A 23,592-nucleotide genomic window follows, 5' to 3' on the forward strand; every position below is an offset into this window, starting at 1 on the left:
AGTTTGGCTCCCGTGGAACAGAACCGAGAGTGCAAACATTGCATGGCTATAGTGCTTCAAGAAGAATGTTAACTAATGTGTTCAGCACAGGTGACACAGCCAAATACCATTCTCCGACCAATTACATAGAGGTGCCAGACCTGAGATACGACCAAAGCACAGGAAAGCAATGCCCGGGGCTGGACTGTTCCTCTGCCAGGATACAGCTGCTATTCGTATGGCACTGAGCCCAAGCACATTGTGAATCCCATTTTGGCTTTGTTGTGCATGAAGTCTACAGGAAGAGAGTGTCCAAAGTGGCCTGGGAATCATATTATGGAACTTCTTGAGTTTTGCCCGGAGGCCTTAGATGCTCTTGTCCCCGTCAGAACACGCACCAGCTGCATTCATGCATGGCCCTGACCCCTGGCAGGGGCAGACGCAGCACTGGAGCTATCCATATTGTGTGAAGCAGGAGTGGTCTTCAGCAGGATGAAAGGCTTCATTGAAGTAATGTCTCTTCTCCGTGTTTAATTAGCAGCAGAGTGACAGGGCTAACATCTTTGCTCTCAGTCTTGCTGTTTTGTAACCATTTAAAGTTAAAACAACAGTTACCCTGCAATATATATTTAGGTGATAAAAATGCTACTGCTATTTTCACCCCAAATACCCTTTTGGGTGAAATCAGAATCATTCCATTGGCCTCCCTGGGATTTGGATGATGCCAGTTTGGCTCCCTGACAGTGTATGTAGGCACAGTTCATGCAGATGATAGTGTTACCCTTTTCAACTTGATCAGCCTTGCCAGAAAACTGGAGGCTTGAAGGCTGTTCTCCTTAAGAAGAGAAATTAATGATGGAGTCAGGTAGCTTGTAGGCAGTTCTCCCTGGCTATGAGCCCTGTGTTCTTGAATACAGGTAGTACTGAGGGAGGGATCCCACAAAAGATCTTTTTCCTCATGGTCACTACTGAATCAGGCCATTCTTCAGCTTCCTCTCTACTTTTGAGCTTTTCTGTCACTACATTTGCACAGCCTTTTGTACAAGAAGCACACACAAATGCTCACAGACATATATACACATGTCCAAATACATACTAGTTAATGTACTTAATATAGGGCTGAAAACCCACTGCCCAAATTGTTTATTTAAGTTTCTGAGAAGGATCTTACATTCCTTTGAGTGGAACCATTGGTCTGTGCTTTGGGTTGAGAGGCTGTTATTATTTGAGCTATACACTTCTACAATGGTGCTTAATGGCTTTTCCCAGGGTTTTTAAATGCAGGGGGGCAGCTTAGTCCACTTCTCTTGGTGAACTCATGCCCAGCCTATTTCAGACTGCTTGCTTCATTCAGTGTAGCCCTTGCTTGGCCTGTATGATTCCCTCTATACGTTGCTCTTTCATTTGGTATTGGATTTTCTGCACTTTTTGTATATTTTATGCACTATGAAAATCAATAAAACAGATTTAACAATGAAATGTTAATGAATAACAACTGAGATTGCAGCTGTTTCATTTTAAGATGCTTTTAATCTCCACTAGCAAAGCCAACAGCATGCTCTTGAATGACAATGGTTACCAAGACAGACATGCTGCCACCATTACTAACAATAAATTGCCGAACAATCTACATGGCTACAACATTGCTGTGAGTGATGTGAGTTCATTCAGTGAAGCTCCTGCACCAAAATCAAGGAGTCTCTGTGCAGTATCGATTTCAAACACCCAGATCCATGGAATCAGTCCATGAAGTGACTAAACCAGCACAGCCCAGACTCTTTCCATGTCTGCTTATCTGCCTAGGGACACGTGGGAAAGTTCAGGCAAACCAGTTTGAGGAGGGAAGTCACTGCACATAAATTACAGCATGCTAATCCCTTCCACAGATGCTCTCATTTAGGTGTAAAATGGTTTAAAGTTATTGAAGTTCCATGCCACCCTTGGCAGGATTTATTTACATTTCCTGTGTGAGGCTGTGGTTTGATGTTTCTAAATGGTCACTAGCGATAGCAGCTTAAGAGAAACTTTCTCACTTAAAAACAAAACAGAACAACACAACACAACACAACACTACATAACACCACACAGCAACAAACAGAACAAAACATAAAACAGAACTTTTCTTTTTTTTTTTTTTTTTTTTTTTGCTAACTGATTTTTTGGCCAGATCAGTCCTCCAATTTTATTCGCAGTGAAGCTGCACAAATAATTGGTAACATGCTAGAACCTCTCTCTCTCTCTCTCTCTCTCTCTTTCCAAATGATGTTTATTCTGAATATACTGAGGTTTTATGCCCATATTTAACTTTAAGTGGTTAAGGGTGGTCATGCGATTAATCAGGTTCAACTCTGCCATACTTACTAGCCTACTAATTGCAAAAATAATTTCTAATGAATGTCCTAATTAGTGCCATATACACATGAATTATTAAGACAAACAAAACAATGTTAATTCACAAGCTTTCTTCCTCAACCTATGCTTCTGCAAACCTTTTAAGTACTTACACAGTTGCAGTGAATCTTAAAGCAAAATCAACGAAAAACTTGAAGTCTGTGCTATCACTCTGGGAAGTGAGGCATAATTCAAGAAGTACAAAGCTCACTTCACTAAGATTGATGTATTAGGCCAGTAGGTATCTTGGACTCGAAGCACCTCAGAAAGGCAGGTTGCCTAAACCACACATACCTTTGCTGAAAATGTTGGCTGGGGAAGTCAGGATGGCAGAAAATGGGACTGGAAGCAATAGCAAGTCTGGGGAGGTCATACTGACAGCAATGCACAGGATTGCAAGTTTCCGTAATCAGTCTTCTAGCTCAGAGACCTTTGTGGAGATAAGAGACTTAGGGGAAGGAAGAGAGGAGTTGGAACTAGAGTGCGAATGATTGTGTATAAAGTGGAAGGAAACTATATGGTGATACCAGTTTGGAGTGGTAGCTCTTGAAACCCTTCCAAGAACCCCAGGAAAGGGGCCAGGACTTGATGACCTCAGGAATTAGACCTGGAAGTGATATATTCCCTGACATGGAGATGGACTGGACATTCTTCCTGTAGCGGGGAAAACCTCATTAACTCTACAACAGCATAGCAGGAACTACTGAGCAGGTACTGCCTAACTAAACAAGAGGCAAGGACCTTTATTCTGTACTTTGCTGTGGTTGGACACACTGGATAAATACTGGTAGAAATATCACTATGGTACCTGGGCCTGAGTATTAAATTCCATTGCTAAAGAATGTGCTCCATTCAGGTGCACTAGAAAATGTTTGAAACTCCTATTTAACAATTCTCTTTCACTAAACCTATTATCTATTCAGGATTATTTCAACATTAGTCAGTAACATTCTTTGAATAATAGACTAGTGTCCAGCTCCCTGGCAAAACTCATCTTGCTCTGTATTATCATTTAGACTCCATCTGAAAACATCATTAATTTAAATAAGCAATAGAGACTGAAATAAAATTCCATTCATGCTTCACTCTCCAGTGTGGTTTTGAAAAACCTTTCTTCTTTAGCCAGTCTTATGTTACATGCTGGATGGTCTTTGCTTTGACCACCTCATAAAAAAAGGCTCATAAATACTTTTCATGTGTTATTTAAACTAGCGGTACTCCCTGAGGCACCATGCTTTTATTTTTAAAAAAATCCTTTGTGTATTCCTAAAACATTTCTAAACCAGTAGCAGAGGTAAATGTATATTTTAACCCAGGAAGGCCATGTTCTGTCAATATCAGGCCACAAATTTTCCTACTCCATGCTGATAAGAATAAAACATTTCCAGTAACTTCCACGTGATTTATATCCTTTCCTTCTAAAAATCATCAATTTTTTGAGTATGAGAGAAAATAACTGACATGATTTTGCTTGACTCAATGCTTTCCAAGCCCAAAAGTGCATTCCTGATATCCTGCCTCAGGCGCGAGGAGCAGACCAAGAACCTTCCCCCTGCAGCTGCCTGGGAGTGCTCTGGAGGAAGGCGTGAAAGCAACCCCTGGGCTGGCCGATGGCTTGCCTGGAGAGGAGTGGGATGGGTATGGTGCAGTGGGCAGTGACCGTAGAGCAGGTGGGCAGATGGGAATGCAAAATCGCACCTGGCATAAGAGCCGTTTTGTGTCCCTCAGCTGAGAAGCGTAGATACCAGTAGAATTAAGATCTACTGTAAGCAGAAGAGCCTGGACTGATGGTAAGTGTAGGAAACCAAAAATACACAGCAATACTGATAGGACATTACATTTAACCAAATCAAATGTAAAGAGGGACTTAAACCAAAAAGGTTAGAAACCAGATAACCCATGGCAAGTGTTTAGACCAGATGATCTTTGAAGATTCCTTCCAGCCCCAACCATTCTATGATTTTATGAACAGCCATTAGACAATTACATAAACCCAGATATCTCAGAAAATCTAGAGTGATTCTTCCACGTTCCAGTTCTGCTCCTCATTTACTTCTCAGCAAGGGAAAAAAATAAATCACTGTTTTTGGATTACAGCCTAAGAATATTCTTCTTGGCTCATGACACGTGGGCTTCTTTGTATTGTCTTGAATTCGAGCAGAAATTACATCATCCTGGGTGAGACAGGTGCTCTCATCCCAACCTCCTTCAAAGACCCAGCCTGTGGTGCCTACAAAAAGAGCCAACAATAAAACCAAGAGAGACAAGGCAGGATTTCTGAGCTAAATCTTTTCCTTAGACACTGCTTCTGCAGCGGCATCTCCTTCGACACATGGAGATCAGTTGGCAGAATGGGTAACGTCTTCCTGACTGCTCATGGGTCTTGCAACCTCTGCCAGGACCTGACAGGCCTTTAGAGGTTCACATTTCTTTGATGGATAAATCCCTATGAAACAATTTTGCATCCTTCAGCAGAACCTGCAAAAGCACTAGCTGTCACTGAGATAAATCACTATGATCCACTTACATCTTTCAATGTAGCTGACTTGCTAGATATGGTATTTTAATACAAATTTTGCTGAAAACTGTTTACATATTATCATTAACACTTTCTCAATCAAATGCTCTTATTGTCAAAGCTTCATTTACATTTTCCTCACAGTTTTTTTTCAATAAATACCGAGGGGAAAAAAAAGCAAATCCCCCACTCCTTCCTTATCTATCCTAATTATTTGGTAGTGAATCACACATGAAAATATGAGGAAGAACAAGAGATTATTGAAGAGTTTAGCATTATATTTGGTAAGGGAGTGACAAAAGTGACCTCAAAGCAGCTTTAATAACACTGGAAATGAAGCAGTCTTTTCTGTATAATGATTTCTTCCTCCCTCTCTCACACCCAGATTGTACCCTTTAGACAAAAGAAAACCTTTCACAACACCATTACCATTCAGCTGGCACAGTAGCTCTAGGATTCAATTCCAGTTCAAATTTCATGACCCATGAAAGGCTGCTGGGCTGTAATTATCTGGCACACACCTTGAGGGTAGCCAACGTGGGAGCCATGTCCAGGGGCAGAGGTGGAGGTACAAGCATTGCTTGTAGAAGCATTTCTCCTCTGAATACCTTACCAAATTTCACAGGAGATGAGGTTCCTACCTGCAGAGCCACCAACCTTGAATTTAGAGGGGTGGGAAATGAGTAGTGCTATCTCAGTATGCTTTTGCTATGCAGTCACAAAGGATGACGGTTTTCTCTACTGTGTATCACAACCTGTGCATAACAAGGAGTCAGAGCTGGGACACAAGGAGACCCTCTCAAGGGACAAGGATATTCAGCAGGAGAAGAAGGAGGAGAAGGACTGTCTCCCAAGAAAAATAAAATAAAATAAAACCAAACCAACAGAGCATCTGGCTGACCTAATGGGAAGTGTGGGGAGTAAAGAAAATAAAACAATTTAAATATAAATAACACTGAATTTAAAATGGAAATGCATGTACAATAAAATACTGACACCATTGAAAACATTTGACCTTTTATTATAGGTTCAAGAAGCTCATAGTGCCTCACAACTGCAATCATGCCAATGTCCCAACAGCCATTTTGTGTATGATGTTTTCTTTACTATGAGGTAACAGACTTCAGATAGAGCTGTTAGGTCATTTAGTATGACATGGGATGAGAGGACACAACCCAGCCTTCTCAGCCATCCTGGATCCCAGAGCTCCAACAGACACCATTTGCCTTCCAATACACTACTGCTGACTTGCACAAGATATCAGCTCTACCTGGAAATCGTTTTTTTCATGACATGCATTGGCTTGAGGAAGAGCAGGCAATAAGCACAGAGACTTGTGGCTGCTGGCCATGTTCATGCTTTGCCTCCCTATGGGCCTTAGGACAGTGTCCAGGGCATGTGCATGCTGTTCAAGTCTGCACAGTGTTTAGTATATTTAGCTCTAGCTCTGATGGTGTTCAGGTGTCCCTGCAAGTACAGCAGAAGTGGAGTGAAGATCCTGGTTTCAGGAGAGGGCCATGCATAGCCACGCTGCAGCCTGATAGCTGGTCTGGCCATGGAGCACTGCCTGCTCTCCTTCCAACTCTGGAGACAGATGGGTTAAGCCCCAGCCAAACTATTACAAGATATTTCAGCTAACATGGACTTTAAAATTAACCACAGGTGCTGGCATGGCAAGCAAGATGCTCTTTAAGCCAAGTCATTTCTCCTAGCCTGGCCTATCCTTTCTCCCAGGCTGCTGCCCACCATTTAGTTTCTGGGAGATAAGTAATGATTGCTGTCTTTCCAAAAGTTGTGTTATTCAACCAAAACCATTTATTTATTTTGCTGCTTTTAATCCTTTCCCTTCCTATCCTTTTATTTTATTTTTAAAGGTCCAGAATGGTTATTATCTACCCAGAAACCTCGACAACTCTTAAAAGAAGGAATAGTAGAATATTTGCAGACTGATGCAGTCAGCATCTGGCAAGCTGAAGTGCCGTGGCAAAGTCGCAGAGACCACAAGCTAGGTTTGTGGGCAGAGGCTTTTACCATTATCCTATTTGTTTTTTTTAGGTCTTTGGTCTTTTTCAACAGCTCTGCCAATTAGTGTTACTAAAACATGGTTCCTTAGGATTTACTGTCTGCACTACAGAACTGAGGATTTCGGGAATTCTGGCAGAACAAAATATCTCTGCTGATGGATAAATAAGACGACAGTTGTATGGGTTCAACTTTTGGCTGAGTAATTTCAAATCATAGCAGTGCCTTTCAATTTATATTTGTTTGCCTTCTTCCAAGCAGCAAAGAAAACAACAAACCACTGCAGGTTTACAGGAAAATATAGGGATGTCAGAGTTGGTTATAGTCTGACCGCTAGGACTGCATAGTTTATTTTTCATGGGCTATATCACTAACAGCATGCTTAATATATGTTTTGGAGAACCAATGATTAATTTTATTTATATACTTAATGCAATTGTTTCCTCCTGTCATTGTTTAGACAGGCTTAAATTTTGTACACTGTTGTTAACAAGTGTTATAATGAGTTTGAAACATAGCCTTTCTTCTAGCCATAGATCTAAATACATGATATTTTGTTTATTTTACCTCAGGCCACCTTTGGCATACACTGAGCAGGAAGAAGAAACTGAAAATTCTCCTTCAAGCAAAGATATAAAATGGATGAGACATGAGGACCTGACAAGTGACTGAGTGACTTGACTTGAATTTAATAAACAGGAACCAACCCGCACAGAAGAGTCAGTGTGCCATGACCACAAGACGTAGATTTGTTATTCCACTTTTCACATTCTTGCAGCATTGCTACAGTGAGTGTAAGCGTATGCAATTAGTACTGTGTAATACCAAAAGGTCGGAGCCAACGGAGCTGAGGAATATGTTCTGCAGATATATGAAATAGGGCAGTACATGGAATAGCTTGAACCTAGCTGTGGCAGAGCACTCCCTGCATATAAGGTGTTGAGAGTTTTAATGAGTAACATGGGCATGGTTCTATACACTGCTGCCTTTGCTTCCTGAATCATCATAGCACACAACTGGCAAAACAGAAGAAGGTGATTGGTGGCTTCACAATCTTGGTAGGTTCACAACTGAGTTTATCTGAGGATGGATGGGAAAGACACATTGTGGCCTCAGGTCCATTTGGGAACTCCTCATGCCCACACTGATGCTACCTGTGCAACTGATGGTGAAAGTGAAATCCAAGTGACTAGGAACAGAAACATTGTTTAGAGACCTAAAGCATGATTGCTAGATATGTTTAAACATGTTTGTATACCAGTTCAGCCATTTTGTCACTTAGTTTTCCCCTTGTAGATTAAAAGCAATGTCATTTGGTTATTTAGGTTGATTAGTAAATCAAAGGGTCAAAATCCAAATCTCAGTTTTCTGCTCAACTGTGGGAATAATTGGACTGATCAGACTGCAGCTGTCCATTTTTGATTCTAAATATGACTGAAGGGGCTCTACTTTCCATTTCCAGTTAGAAGGGAGTGGGTTAAAATATTTTTATCTTTTTTCCATCTATGAGAGCCAAAATCTCCCTACGTTTTATGCCACTGAATTAGAACACAAACCTCTGAATCTCACCTCTGAGTCTAATAAAATCTAATTAACAGGCTGATTTGAAAGCAGCATTCATAGTTCACCTTCAGATTTATGTTACTTAATGAAGCATTTACAATAGTCTATTCTTCTTTTACAAAACAATTAGGTCATTTCAAATAAGATTTTTATTTCTATAAAATTATTGGCAATTATTTTGTCATCTGGATAGTAAAACCATCTGTCCAGAACTATTCCCACCAGGAAGCTGAGGGTTTAGAAATCCCATGTACTTCCATGCTTTAGAACAATACCACAAATATTCAGCAGAAAGCCACTGTCTAAGAATTAAACCGGTGTCTTGTGGAACAGACTCCTTTTGCCAGCATGTTTTCAAAATTACTAGAATGGTTTTAGAAACCTGACCAGAGACAACATAAGTGTTCAAAGTCCTGCCAGAGACCTACACAAGGTTTGAACATCAGTCTATATTTGGTACAGATGAAAGAGTAATTAGAAGCCTGTGGAAAATATTAGTATCTGAGCTGTAACTTCTTCTGCACATTTCAGGTACAGTATTCTCCATCTCATAGCAGAAGGAAATGTATTATACACTATTTTGGAAGTATTAAATAGCTTCTGTCTCAGATGTCAATGTTTAAAACATTGGGGTATCATAGAATATGGAGAAGGACATTGCACCCAGTAGGAAGACGTTCAAATGGCAAGAACAGTATCAGAGAAGTCAGTTCTTCAAACCAAAAAAGTGTAGGAGAAAAGATGGTCAAAAAAAAAAAAAAAAAAAAGCAGCCTGAAGTCAGTATCTTCTCTCATCACCCAGTGGCCCAGCTCAGGACTTGGACTGCTCAGCAGGAAGGAGGAAATAATATAAAACCATGTTGTCAAGCAAAATAAGGTTCAAGAACCAAGTAAAAGTCTTCAGAAAAGCTCTGATTCAGGGATGCTATAGCAATGGTCAGGCTTATATAGATTTTACTTGTAGTGGAAAAACAAAAAGGCAATTATTTAGGAAAATGTCAATCAAATGACAATGTACTGTTACAGATCTGCACAGATGTCCGTAACTTTTGCAGACACTAATGAGTGTCCTGGTGTCTAGTATTTATCATAGTCAGTTTAAGTTTTGATGGAAATTTAGTCTTTGGGTTCAGTGGAAGTAAATTTTAGGCACCATAAATGAATTCCAGTTCTGTTTACCTGTAAGAAAAAAGTAATACCAAAAATAGTTCAAGAACTATCAAGACCATCAAAACTTCTCAGCTGTCATTTTGCAAGCAACTACATTAGCCTGTTTCCTATGTTAAGCAAGAACAGACTACGGCAATGAGCACCTTTGCTCCTAAGAAGATACCGACATTGGCTCCGTCAACTGTCCTGGGCATCCACCTCCTGACTTGGGTCTACTGCAAAGAAATATCCAAAGATCCTCAGCAGTATCCTCAGACCCGCTACTTCACACAGCAACTGGTGTAATGGGGAGAGAAATCAGGCTGCAGAGGACGAAATATCTTAGATATATCAGATAAAAAAGAAAGAAATCGGATAAAGAGCTAGACCAAGGAGTTGTAGAAGGTTGGATTTCAGCCGGATCATAAGAGCACAAAAAAAGCATTGCAGACATTCAGAAGATCTTATCTCTTTCCCATACAATTGATATTTAAAAGAAATATTGCAACCTTAAGTACTTGTTTCCATTTTAATTTGCAAATTCATTTATATTTGCTTTATTTTTCATGTTATTTTTCCTTGTCTTCTAGAGAATTAAGCATATAATAGGACTTTTTTTCAATTTCTATTCACATTCTTCTCTATTATTGGGGGTGAATCTGGGCCTTTTAAGTAGAATTTTAAATTCCTGTTTCATAAGAAGATAGCAGAAGCAGTCCTAGAAGATTTACCTGCCATGTAGCAGAGATACGACTGGACTAACCTCTTGTGACCCTGAAGTAATGACAAGTACAAAGTGGTATGTAAGTATATTTCTGAAACTGACACAGATGCTCTACTGACTGATTAGTGAGTAACATATAGATAATGACTGCATAGTTAGATTTAAGAGCTTGAACATGAATTTAGTGCAAGGTTAATAATCCCCTCTGTAATTACAACATTTATTGAGGTAAAAGGGAATGACATGATTTTTTTTTTTTTTTTTTCAATTCAGTTGCTCATGTTTGTACAGGAATTTGCATTTATGTACTCTGGAGAGGAGGGAAAATATGTATTGTTACTGCTGTATCTGTTTCAGTTTGTTCAGCGGATTTTTCTGAGGAAAGCAATGGGCACAATTATAATTCAGTGGCGTGAGCACATATTGCAGAGGCAGAAGCCCTGAGTCAAGTACCAGCTGCCATTCTGTATTGGGCTTACATGGCAAGGTTTTGATAGCAGGCGGGCTGCAGGGGTGGCCTCTGTGAGCAGAGCCCAGCAGCTGACCCATGTCAGATCAGAGCCAGCTCCAGCCGGCTCCAAAGGGACCTACCGCTGGCCAAAGCCAAGCCAGAGAGTGAGGCTGGTTGGGCCTCTGGGAGAGCAGATTTAGGGAAGGGGCAAACAAACAGACAAACAAAAACAACAACAAAAGCATCTGCTATGCAACAGCAGCTGAGAGAGGGGGGAGAGAAGCAGCCCTGCAGCCCCCAGGTCAGTGCAGCAGGAGGGCAGGAGGTGCTCCAGGCACGCAGCTGCAGTTCCCCTGCGGCCTGTGGAGAGGCCCCTGGTGGAGCAGGCTGTCCCCCTGCAGCCCATGGGTCCCACATGGAGCAGATCTCCACGCTGCAGCCCGTGGAGGAGCCCCCGGTGGAGCAGGTGGATGTGGCCTGGAGGAGGCTGCGGCCCATGGAGAGCCCCCACAGGAGCAGGCCCCGGGCCGGAGCTGCAGCGCGTGGAGAGGAGCCCACGCAGGAGCAGGGGGTCTGGGGGGAGCTGCCGCCCACCCGTGGGGGACCCGTGCTGGAGCAGTTTGCTCCTGGGGGATGGAGCCCATGGTATGGAGCCATGTGGGAGCAGTTCTTGAAGAGCTGCTGCCAGTGGGCAGCCGCCACAGGCTCAGTTCTTGAAGGACGGCATCCCGTGGGAGGGACCCCACGTGAAGCAGGGGCAGAGAATGGGGATAAAGTGTTATTGACTGACCTCAACACCCATTACCCATTGCCCTGCGCTGCTCTGTGGGAGGAGGTAGAAGAGGGTGTGTGGGAGGAAGGTTTTTTATTCCTAGTTCTCACTGTTCCATTCTGTTAATAATAGGCAACAAAAGCAAAGTACGTTAATCTGAGTCTGTTTTGCCTGTGATAGTGTCTGGTGAGCAACCTCCATGTCCTTGTCAGAGCCCGTGAGCTTTTTTTTTTTTTTTTTTTTTTTTTTTTTTTTTTTTTTTTTTGCATTGTATTTTCTCCCCCTGTTCTGTTGAGGAGGGGGAGAAAGAGAGTGGTGTGGTGGTACTCATTGGTATTAAACCACTTCCACAAAAATTCTCTGATTCTCTAATATTGACAGTCTCCCAAGAGCTGGATAGAAAGGGTAGAAAGTCAGAAAACAAGTGGGCAGCTGCCTTTGGGAAAGGGCTGTCAGGACATTGAGACGAGATACCTGGACTATAAGATGTGGTACCTGGGAAGGAGCCTGGTGGTTCTTCACTGAGGCTTCCAGATCTCTCCATGGAGAATACACCTGCCCAGGTGAAACTGGGGGTGCCCCTTGGGTGGCCACCCACAGCGACACTTAGCATTGCTGAGCATGAGGCATTTTCTGGTCCAGAGCCCTAATGATGTGCCTGGGTTGTTCTGTGGTAGAGCCAGGAAATGAAACTTGCTTTCCTTAACCAAAAGCTAATTCACTCCATGTTGGACAACTCTTCATTCTTCCTGTTCCTTGCTTTGGATTGTTTTTCCCCAGATTTATTATTTCACATTTTTAAATCAAATTACATGTTCTCTTCCTAACTGCTCTCCACCTCCTCTGCATTTTATCTCCTGTCTCTGCAGTCTCAGCCACTCAGCTCAGTGCGATTTCTAGCTCTCATTTCACTTCCATGTCAGATTTGACTTGAGTTGGTAATGAAAAAATGAAGCAGTCGGGGGCTTCCTTTGCATATGCTTCAATCCCCACTTCGGAAAATTAATGCTGCATCTATGCATAAGACTGGAAAAAGCAGAGTGTCAAAAGTCAGTCCTCCAGGGAGTAGTTGTCAGGATCCCATGCAGAAGATTTCAAAGCGTGGGTGAGAAACAATGACCAAGCCACAAATACCTCTTCTAGCATAGTAGCTGCCAGCAGTGGTGAAGCAAATGAAAAGACAGGTCACAAATAAAATATTCACTCATGCACCGGGCTGACTTCTGCAAGGTGTTAGCTGGCAACATCAGGTGGCTTCCATGGGAGCTGACAGACAAATACTTTCCCTTTGGATAAATCCAGTACTTTTATGTTCCTTCTGTTGTTATTCTAGCACCATTAACAAGAACTAATAGCCACTTAAAAACTAGAGATGGCAATGTAGAATATGAGTATAAAATGAAAAATATATTTTTCCCTAGTGTATCAGAATGTGAAAGTTTATTTGCAGTAACACAGAATGAAATGATGATAAACAGTTGTAAAGATGGACGAGTTGGCTAGGCAAATATAAGAGTTTTATTTATATCCCATAGCTCTGCTGGAGAATGAGAGTAAAGGGCTTTTTATTTTGCAAACCATTTACTGTAACGTTGGTGGGACAGCAGGCTCAGTGACACACCATTCTAGTTCCACTGGCATAACCAAACTTGGCAACATCTAAATATGTTATGGAGAGGTTCATACAATTTATATATATTTCACAATGGTTCACACAGTTTACTTATATATATTAAGGAAAGGTTCACACAGCTGATAGGCTGTGGAGGGGCTCCAGGACACATACCCCACAGATTTCCATATCCCGCTGGGGCCCTCCTGGCGAGGCTGTGCAGTAGCTGTGCAGCAGTGATGGGGACAGTGCAAGAGGTTCAGGAGAAGCCAGGAGAGGAACTGCAACCAGCCTGCCCTTGATTTACACACCTTGATCTGAGGACCATTTGAGTGACAGCACGGTCCCTGTTCTCCTTGCTGTGGCCAAGCTGGCCATATGCACAGCGACACAGCTGCGACAGGGTAGCAGGGAGGCTGTGGAGCCTCTCACTGCTCCCTGGTCCCTGAGCAGAGCAGTGGGCAGCTCCTGGGAGGCCACTTGGGACTTCTGGGTGCTTTGCTCAGTAATCCTCCCTGTTTCCCTGCAGACCCTCTTTGGAGCTCTGCAACCTTCACATCTCTCCCCTCTTTTCAGCCTGGAAGCTGAGTGCTTCCCTCTGCACGTTCCCTGTTCTTTCTAGCCCATTGCCTGCATGAGGGAGCTGGAAGGTCTTAGCCAGTCCCTGGCTAAAAGGAGAAGACCGTAAGTGGCAGTTGTGCAGCCTTGTCATTGACAAAAAACAGGGGAAGGTTGGGGCAGGACTGGGCCTCTCGTGTGACACAAAGCAACATGTCTCTTGACACTTGTCCTCTGCTCACATTGCAGGGCAGAATTCAAGAACCACGTAATGGAGAGAAGCAGGAATTTGAAGGAAAATGCTAAGGAGAATTTCTAACAATTTATTGGCTTGCATTTTTGGGGCAAAGGTACTGATTGCTAAGCGTGATTTTCAGACATGAGAGACACACAATAATTGCTATTACTAATTTCACTTTCTTGGCGCTACCTCGAAGTTACAAAGCTCTAATGATTTTGATGCATTCCGTTCTTAGAGCTAAAGCTATTGCAGCTGAACATTGCTGTCAGTGAAGAACTAAGAAATGGAAAATTCAAGCAGTACTGACATGTTCTGAAAAGCAGATGAGCTTATATGTTAACTACATAACATGATGCCCTTCCACTCTACATAAATCCCTTTTTTATTATTATTATTTTTAAAGATTTAAATAGTGTCTTCATGTGATATTCCTTAAAAAATAATTAATTTTCGGACTGCTGACTGGCTCAGAAAAGAAAGCCACCAACTCCAGAGGGGATTTAACTGCCTTTTTGGGTAGACTAATTCCAAGAACCATTGATGCTGCATTGAAAAGTTGTAGACAGAATTTAAGCATCCAGCTTCCATGGTGGTGCCAAATATATAGAAGCAGTTCCTCAGTTGGTCTTGGCTTTGGTTTTGCTTTCATTTGTTGGGCTGTCAGTTTTAAAGGAAAAGGATGGAAATATAAACAAAAAGCTCAATTTCATCTTCAAAGTTTTGTAAGCAAAGGTTTGTAAAGCTGTAATTGTGACTTGCCACTGTAAACTTAATGTTTTAATGGATTACAGCAGAATAATATATTGCATCTGGCTTCTTTTGCTTCAAAAACATCGAGTCCTGCACATGTAATCATTTTAAGATGCAAAAGTTTAAAATAAATGAGAGACCCGAGGCAACATTTTTTAATATGAGTATGTTTATTCATGTATCAAAGGAGCTGATTCACAATGTAGAATATTTAGGCTACGCAGGCTCCATCAGTATTGTCAAATAGTGTTCAGCTACAGGCCTGACAGTTTTGGAAGCAAATGTTTGGAGCTAAGCAACACTTGGAATTTTATGTTCTTGGTTTAAGATTAATCTGAGATCAGAAGTAATGATGAAAGAGGACGTCTTTAAAACATTGCGATCATCCACCAGCCTAAGCACCAAACACAACACAACCTCAACAGAACAGGCAGTGCATTTTCACGATCAGTGTAGAAGCATGCCTGAGCAGTGCATTTGGTCCATTGTAGAGAGGAGATTGTTTTAGAGGTGGCTTCCTAAAGCATGGCTAACTGGCAAGGAGATTTCAGTCTCCAAAATGCCTCTAACCCGGTAATCACATGAGATGGTAAATACCAGAGGGTCTGCAAAAGTGAGTTGCAAAAACTCGTGAAATTACGGCCAGTATTCTTGTTCCAGAATGTGCCAGATCCTACTGTTCAGAAGAATTAATTCAACTTCTGTGTAACAGAGAAAACTCCTTCTTGAGCCTTCTAAGGGTAAGCAGCTTCCTACGTATAAAATTCTGGCACCTGGTGGCATAGTGGAACTAACTGAATCCCTCACACATAGTGGAACTGTAGATATTGCAATAAGCAAAAGAACAAGCTACACTGCAGCAAAACACGAGTAAACATTTGTTGTAGGAAAGGAAAAAGTGTGGAAGATAAAAGAAAGTAAAGGTGTTCGGAACATGGAGACTGATAACACCACAGCGTAGTTTGTTGCCCATAACCCCCTTTTTTTTTTTTTTTCCCAGGCTGTTTTCCTCTTCTGTGGGACCAAGGGAACTGCTAAAGGCCAGATACAGAAAGAATTCAAGTTACCTAACGTGGGACTTAGACACTGCAATGCAGCTGTCATTCTGTTCCTTACCCAAAATTATCAGATACTACAGTTTTCAGAGTTGAAGTTCCCTGTATTTAGCTGTCTGATCTCTTTAGATATATCCAGTCTCAGTTCCCAGCTTATTCACAGGGCCAGAAGGGAGCCGGAAAGTAGACATTTCTTCTCATAAATCTTCTAATGCCCTCACTTGGCAGGCAATTCCAGCACCTCAGACACCAGTAGGATCAAGTGTCCCAGATAACGTGTCAGACATCAGTTAATTCTACAACATGCTGGGAATGGCTGCAATGCACTCCTTTTGGTCACTGCTGTTTTAATCAGGCAATTAGTTCAAAAAGGAAGTTTTGCAGTCTTAATTCCCTTTTACCCTGAGAAGACACAAACTCACTTTTAACTAAGCCTCACACTTCCCACCTTGTAGCACTGTCCCTCTCTCCTTTGAAGCCATGCCATAATACAGCAACAAAACTCAGATCTCACTAGTCCAGAAAGCTTCTTTTCAAGACTTGTGGTTGGAGGAGCAGAGAGGGCTCTACATCAGCCATTGCAAAAAATCATACATGGTTGATAGCACAGTATCTCCTCCGGCTGATCCTGCTTTTCCATTCAATGCAGCCATACTCACCTTCTGGCTCACTTACTTTTCTGCAGTCTTCAGCTTGACTAATCTCTGTGCAGGTGGCATGGCAGTACCAGGAGGAATACCGTATTTCTTGGGCAGATTAGTCTAAAAGCCATTAATTCACATGAACTTGTGGAAGGCTAGATGTGAGTATGGGCATACCCCTCGCCATCACTAAGAGAGAGAATCAAACCCACTCTTGAGTCAACGCTTCATTGGTCTGTGGTAAACCAACATGGGTCTGCTTTAAAAAGGTGGCATTGCCACTTCTTCCCTGATTTAAAGGGTGACCCTGCTCCATGCTTGTAAAAGACAAATGCAAATCTTTAACTCCCGGAGATGCTTGGGCCTGCAGATCCTCAGAGGTTTGGAGACTTGCCGTAGCCCAGAGTCAGATGTCTGAACGATGGGGTTAATCCATTCAGGGCATGTTTGCACTGGGGTAACCAGCAGAGGCATCACAGTACCTAACATTTAGGCACTTTTTATAAGTCACTTAGACACAGGTTTCTGGGACACTGTGCACCAACTCCTATTTGTAGGGCCATTTCTGCACTGATCTTCTCTAGCTCCCCCTGATAAGCAAAACAACCCATCTAACTGAGACTTTTGTAAACTAGGCACAAATATTGTTATCCTATTTAACACCTCAGCAGGGCATAACCAGGTAAACAACTTTTGCCTTGGGACAGAAAAGAGAGATGTCTCCCCATTCCAAACCTAGAGGGCAAAAATATCATAGACTTGCATACCAGAGGATTGTTTAATATGTTCACAAATCAATTTTATTAATTTAAAACAAAATTAATGAAGAAAAATTCTGTACACAATTGTGGACACAACACACTTTTTGTACAATAAGGCCCAGATAAACTTTTATTTTTCAGTCCGCAAGTGACTAAAAATTGAAAAGAGACCAAAAAAAAAAATACAACCAACTTCCCATCACTGTCTAATTTGCTTGAAGAAAAAAAAAAAAGGCTAATTATAGTCTCAATTCTAAAAAACTACCCACAACGTGCTTTATGTATGTATGTGAGTACTGTGTGAATTCTAGTACTCATACCGGGTAAAGTAAAGCACATGTGCAAGTCTTGGTAGGATAAAAACCTCTTTGTTGGTAATAAAGCAATCCACAAACATTGAATTCTAGCAGCAATATGATTCCTCCAATAGAGAAGGGTGTTACTTTGCAGCTACATTGATGCTTTGTAGCTTTGCAGGTAGCTGTTTCAAGGCTGGTGTTTTTAGCAAAAGAAAACAAGAAGAAAAGCTGGAGAATGAACCAACAAAGCTGATGCTTTTTTTTTTTTTTTTTTTTTTTTTTTTTAAGATGAAGAGATTCAAATCAGGCAAAGGGAATTGGTACAATTCAAGCCAAAAAGTCAGACTGACAGTTTATCTGACCAAGTAGCTCATCGCCTTCAAGATTAGAAAAGTCACAAGTCACAGACAGACACAGTTTAGGTTTGTCCTATAAGTGGATATAGAGAAAAGCAAATTTTAACTCCTTGGCAATAAGTATTTCAGTATTTCCATTGCCGGCAATGGATGTTATATCTTAGGAAAATCTGACTCCTGGTGGAAGAGGATTAAAAAACTTAAATGTATATGAGTATCCTTGTTCAATTTCTCCAAAATATTCCCATTTCTAATTTCTAAAAATAACGATGATGATAATTTCCTTTATTTTTGGACAAGACAAAAACTATTTGGTACCTAGATGCCAGTTTAAGTCATGTCTTAAAATATATTTGTGTTCTCTCTATATTTCTTTATGGAATGAATCTGTTAATTCATTTTTCAATACTCTAAAAAAGGGTTAATATGTTGACATTAAAAGAGGAAACAGAAGACAGCAATGCATTCCTCTTTGGTTGTGTATTATGTATATTTCCTTAGTGGGGGAAACGAAATTGATCTTTTCATAATCAGAGTAGGTGAGCGAGGAAAAAGGTAGAGAAGTAGCTGAAAAGAACAAAACCCAATTCCTATTGACACTTGACATCCATGCTTTTGGTCTTGACAAATTTATCTAAAAAAATCCATTATCTACATATTTATAACCAACGCATTGATAAGGCACTGCACAACAGTTTGTGCACATGTGGCCTCATTCTTTACCAACAAGGCATTACTATCTTTCAATAGCATTTACCTTAACAATATGTAAAAGAATCATTCATTATTACAAATTTACACAAAAAATTCTTCCTGTACATGATTGTCTCAGTGATGTACCTATTTGTTTAAATTAGACATATTTTAAACTACTCTGTAATGTGCTAAAATCAAAAGTAGTTGCTGTACCATACGGCAAAGGCTTATAATAGCCTTTATTCCTATTATACATATCCTCAGTTATATGATGTCAAAATATAGTCTGTTCATAAATAAGTAAAGATGTACAGAGTACCCTGGGTATGAGAAACCAAAAAGTAAACCTTCTTTACAAGAAAATTACTCCACTGGTATTTTGAAAAGTCTCAGTCTTCATTGTGCAATCAAGTTCGCTGTGTTGAAGAAACGGTGTGTGTCACATTGAAGAGTCTAAAAACAACAAAGCACTTGCAGGTCCTTTTTTTCTTCACAGGTACGAACCTTTTATTTCCTTTTTTTTTCTTTTTTTTTTTTTTCCTTTTCCATTTCTTTTTGGTAGCAAATATGGTAAAGATGAGTTGTTAAAACATTCGCATGGCTTATTTTCGTTGGACTTGCAGTACCGGAGTCAACAGCTGTTCTGAACAAAGAGACATGCTCCTCCATTTACTGAAAGGGCAAGGGTTAAGACCAATTGCAGCTGTACGTCAACATGTTGAAATCACAAAGTTCTGTAGTCCAATGCTGACACAAGACACAGGCATACCGTCCATGGGCAGAAGGAGGCTCTGGGGTTTCAAAGTGCTGCTGAGCTGCTACAAGTACTCCAGTTCCAAGGCATGGTGAAGGGCCATAAGGTCAGAGTGGCTCGAGATCCTCCAAAATGGCATAGCATGCTGTGAACAGCACAGACAACATGTAAAAATAACCCAAAGCATTCTGGTATTTAGACCCACCCATTGTCTTTTGCAAGAATAAGGTAACGCAGCAAGGAAAAAGCAAGAGTCAGAGTTATTAAACCCCCAAGCCTTTCACATTTATCTCTGGTTTCTCTGATCCCCCAGCATAAATTATCAATAATAGGACATCTATTTGCCAACACGAATAACAATGTCATGAGATCTTAAGGAAGGGAGGGATTTCTCATTTCTTTTTAAGAAAATCAAATTACGATATATTGCAGAAGAAAATGCTGTTTCTAGGAAAAAAAATAGGAAAAACTATTCTATACATGAAGCAGGTGGGTAATTCGAGGTAGGGAACAGGACTTCATCAAAAAAAAAAAAAGAAAGAAAGGAAGTGATAGTAATATTTACTATCAAAACATATTTATTCTTTGGGAAACTATCCCTGGCAGGTGAGTTATGAACCTAGCTGAGATGATTCAGGATAGTTCATATGTTGCTCACATCACTGTGAAGGGAATTTTATCCTGGTGGTTTGTACAACATCAGTCTTTGTTAGCACTGATCTTAAAACATATTTTCCATATGGGACAATTTAAAAATAAATACATATTTTTTTCCTATTAACTGTAATAAGATCTCAGTCTGGAGCACAACTATGTTCACAAAGAACCTGAAGAAAGCAAAAACAAATACCAGAAAAAAGCACACATTACCTCATCCATGAAGGGTAAAAATCTGATTAAGAATACTTATTATCTTTAAACTGTAAAACAAGGATTATACTGTCAGCAAGAACTTTTGCATAAATAAATAATAATAAAAATAAAAGATAACCATCAGCTTTCTTCAGGAAAATTTCTATCAATCCCACAGGAAAATAGTTTCAATGCAACAATATTCTTAAGGTTGCACATGGCCATATTCACCATTTCATTGGGTCAGCTTGTGTCCAACATCTTTAGGAGGCAAACCACAAGCAATTTACTATCACAATAGCTTCTGAGATCCCCAGGCACTTTATTGACAGTTTCTCAGAAAAGCTTTCTTCATCCTCCCTCAGCAGTTCCTGAGGAAATTCCCAATTCTATTTAAATCAGCAGCAAAACTCCATCTCTTCTGATCATCACTTCTATGCTGACCTCCCCCCTTTAATTCAGGTCTTCATCCTCAAATTTTGAATAGAGAACAACTTTGAAAACAACATAAAAGCACGATGTGAAACCCTCTGTTTCCAGAGGGTTTTTGCATGTTTTTGCATGTTTAATGTGAACCCTGCACATTTGCTCTAAACCTGCCCCATCAATCAAACACCTTAGCACACAGCTTATGATAAATTTGTCTTCAGAGCTCAGGTAAACATCTGTCACTATATAAACAAGAATTATTTTTAGGAGGATAATGCTTCAATCCAGATATCAATGTGATGATGAATTGGGTTCAACTTATGGAATAAAGCAGAGATTCTTAAAAGAAACCTAATTAAGTGAGTATTGGCAAGTCTCTCTGAAATCAAATGGCAACTGCTAAGGAGTAATCATCGGTTGCTTTTGTGAAAGACGGAGGAGATAATGCTGGATTAATTAATATTAATCAGCAAGACTTTGCTAAAGAATGGTGCATGACCAGCAAAGGAGCACTCTAAGGAATCTGGAAAGCATGCACCAAATTAAGGACAAGTATTAGCAAGTAGAATTGCACAATAAGAGGGACTGCAGAGTGATGGATGTGGGGCTGAGCACCCAGTGTCCATGTTTCAAGGTTTTTATTTCAGAATAACTCTAGTTTTCTACCATGGAAAAAATGCCCACTAACAGCTGGAGAGCATTTGGTGAGCACCTCTTGTTTAGTTCTGCCCAAAAGAAATCAATTTTTTTTTCCCAAAAAAACCTCCAGGATGTTAGTCAAAGTATAGTGAAGAGGACGATCTGCTTTAGTATGACACTCATGATCCGGAATAAAATGTAATATGGATGTGTCAACATATGTCCTCATGCAGTTTGCTTTTACAATAAAGAAATTTCTTCAGGAAGAAAATAAAATGACTGACAAGAAAGCACCACTGGCACAGTTCCTCTTCTAGTTTGTTTTACTCTGGATTGTCACAAAGACTTAAGAAAGAACTGACTAAGTCTTAGCCTGAAGATAAATAAGTGAGCCACAGCTGTTTGGGGTGGGGGGGCGGGGGGATAATAATTCAGAGACAAGTGAGATGTTGGAACAAATGTTTAGATTATTTTCAAAATACTTTTACACATTACTCCTCTCCTTAAGAAGGAAGCATTAAACATGACATCTACTATTTCAGCATCTTCAATCTAGACTTCTGTTGAGTTGCTTCTATGCTCCACCAGTGACAGAAACTAGACGCAATTAGCTCATTGAGTTACAGCTCCCAGTGTCTTTCCTGTTACACCACACAGACAGTCTGTCCTCTTCACTGTCAGGTCAGGCACCACTGCTTTCCAACTCAAATCTTTCCTAAAGATTCATTTATTGCATCATGCTCAGGAAATGAATGAACAATAGCAAAGAGAAATAAAAATTCCTCATCATGCTGTTCTCCAGGATCTCCAAAAGCTTCTGTCTATCTATCACTTACTGAGGCTGCAAGAACCTCCTGGCAGAACTTGTATCATCTGATAGGGGCATTACATCAAGGACAAACAGGTACAGGTTTGTGTTTGCAGCTGATCTGAGCCGTGTTTGCTGACTGGGGGCACTCAGCAGTGCTGCCTCCCTTTCTTGCACGGCTGCAGTTTCCCTCTCCTCTCACGAGCTGCGAGGCAGCATGTACCTGGTCTCCCAGCTCTCGCTGTCGGCTTGGCACCAGTTCTGCCTCAGCCACTGGGTCAGAGGAGTGCAAATTGCATACCAAAGCTATCGTGTGGTGAGGGGTTTGGTGGACATCTGCCTTTGAATAGTGTCTATGCAGAAGCCAAGAGTCAATGACATGAAAGCCCTCCAAGGTCATACAGAAAACTAATGAATAGGGAGAATTGTAGTAATAAATTCTTGGCTTCCAGCTCCCACCTCATGCAGCTCCAGCATTATACTGCTTCCCTAGTAACAACCTCAGCATCACAGAGTGTACACACACCAGGCTTCTAGGGCAGTTAAAGATCCTGATTGTTTTAACAGAAGGTTTAGTTTCTGCTAAATCAAATCACAGCGATTCTTGCGATGATGCCCATATGCAATATTGAGTTTTTGATTACCCTCAGCTGTTTATGGTCAGATTTTAAACCAAAACTTTAAGTGGTCATTATTTTGGCTATATCTTTGCAAATTCGAAATTCACTTTAGCATCCTCTGCTTTATTTATGTCTGTCTGTGAAAGGAGTATACCTCCATTTATACCATTCAGTTATAAGAGTGAGGTGTGGAACGAGAGCCTGGAGAGTCCCGTGAAAACAAAGAGGTTGTGTAAATCTCAGGATTATAATTATTTTCAGTTCTCCTGCATATAGGTCAAAGGACCGGCAGTACACTCCCAAGAAATGAAACATGCTAGGAACGCAGCGGCTGCATGGGGACTGGAATCTGCATGGGCGCTCCGTGCATGGGTCGAATGTGGCTGATTCAGATCTCTATCAGTTTGACCCTACAGCACAGACTTCTAAGACTTCTAGCTAAGAGGAGGGGAAACAAACCTGATACAGATCTATATATAGCCATATGCATGTGCCTGTGTGTGTATATGCAGTCTCGTACACGTGTCCATATGTATGCATGAGTGTTTACTAGGTATATACAATAATTTTCACCTTATCTAAGAAAACAAATGACTGTACAAAAGAAAAATGCTTGAAGTAACAGAATGGTCATACAAAACCTTGCACATTATTCCTGTATTACCATGCCCCACATATCCACAACTATTGTCAACAGTGGCAACACAGCCATGAGGCAGAGGCCCATTTTTTCTTACTAAATGAGCAAACAAGAGTTTCTTTGGATATATATTTACTACATATTGCCTTCAGAAAGCCCTCTCTGCCAACACTTACCACACATGTCATGCACAACACGTGTCTTCTATTCTGGGCACATGAAAAAATGCTAATATCTCATTTACTACTGTGCGAGAATGGATGACAAATGCTAACCACTAATAAACAAGCAGTGTAACTGGATGCTAATGAA

The 23,592-nt window shown here is 40.8% G+C and overlaps 1 protein-coding gene across 1 annotated transcript in view; it reads right to left on the reverse strand.

Moving 5' to 3' along the window:
- Positions 1–17,778: 17,778 nt before the first annotated feature.
- Positions 17,779–23,592, reverse strand: part of EYA1 (EYA transcriptional coactivator and phosphatase 1) — a 166,783-nt gene continuing 160,969 nt past the window's right edge. Inside the window, 1 exon segment of the mRNA XM_040545966.1 lies at positions 17,779–19,437. Within this exon segment, the coding sequence (XP_040401900.1) occupies positions 19,357–19,437 (81 nt within the window). The 3' untranslated portion in view covers positions 17,779–19,356.

This window comes from Cygnus olor, chromosome 2 (genome assembly GCF_009769625.2).
Source record: "Cygnus olor isolate bCygOlo1 chromosome 2, bCygOlo1.pri.v2, whole genome shotgun sequence".
In the NCBI taxonomy this organism is placed as follows: domain Eukaryota; kingdom Metazoa; phylum Chordata; class Aves; order Anseriformes; family Anatidae; genus Cygnus; species Cygnus olor.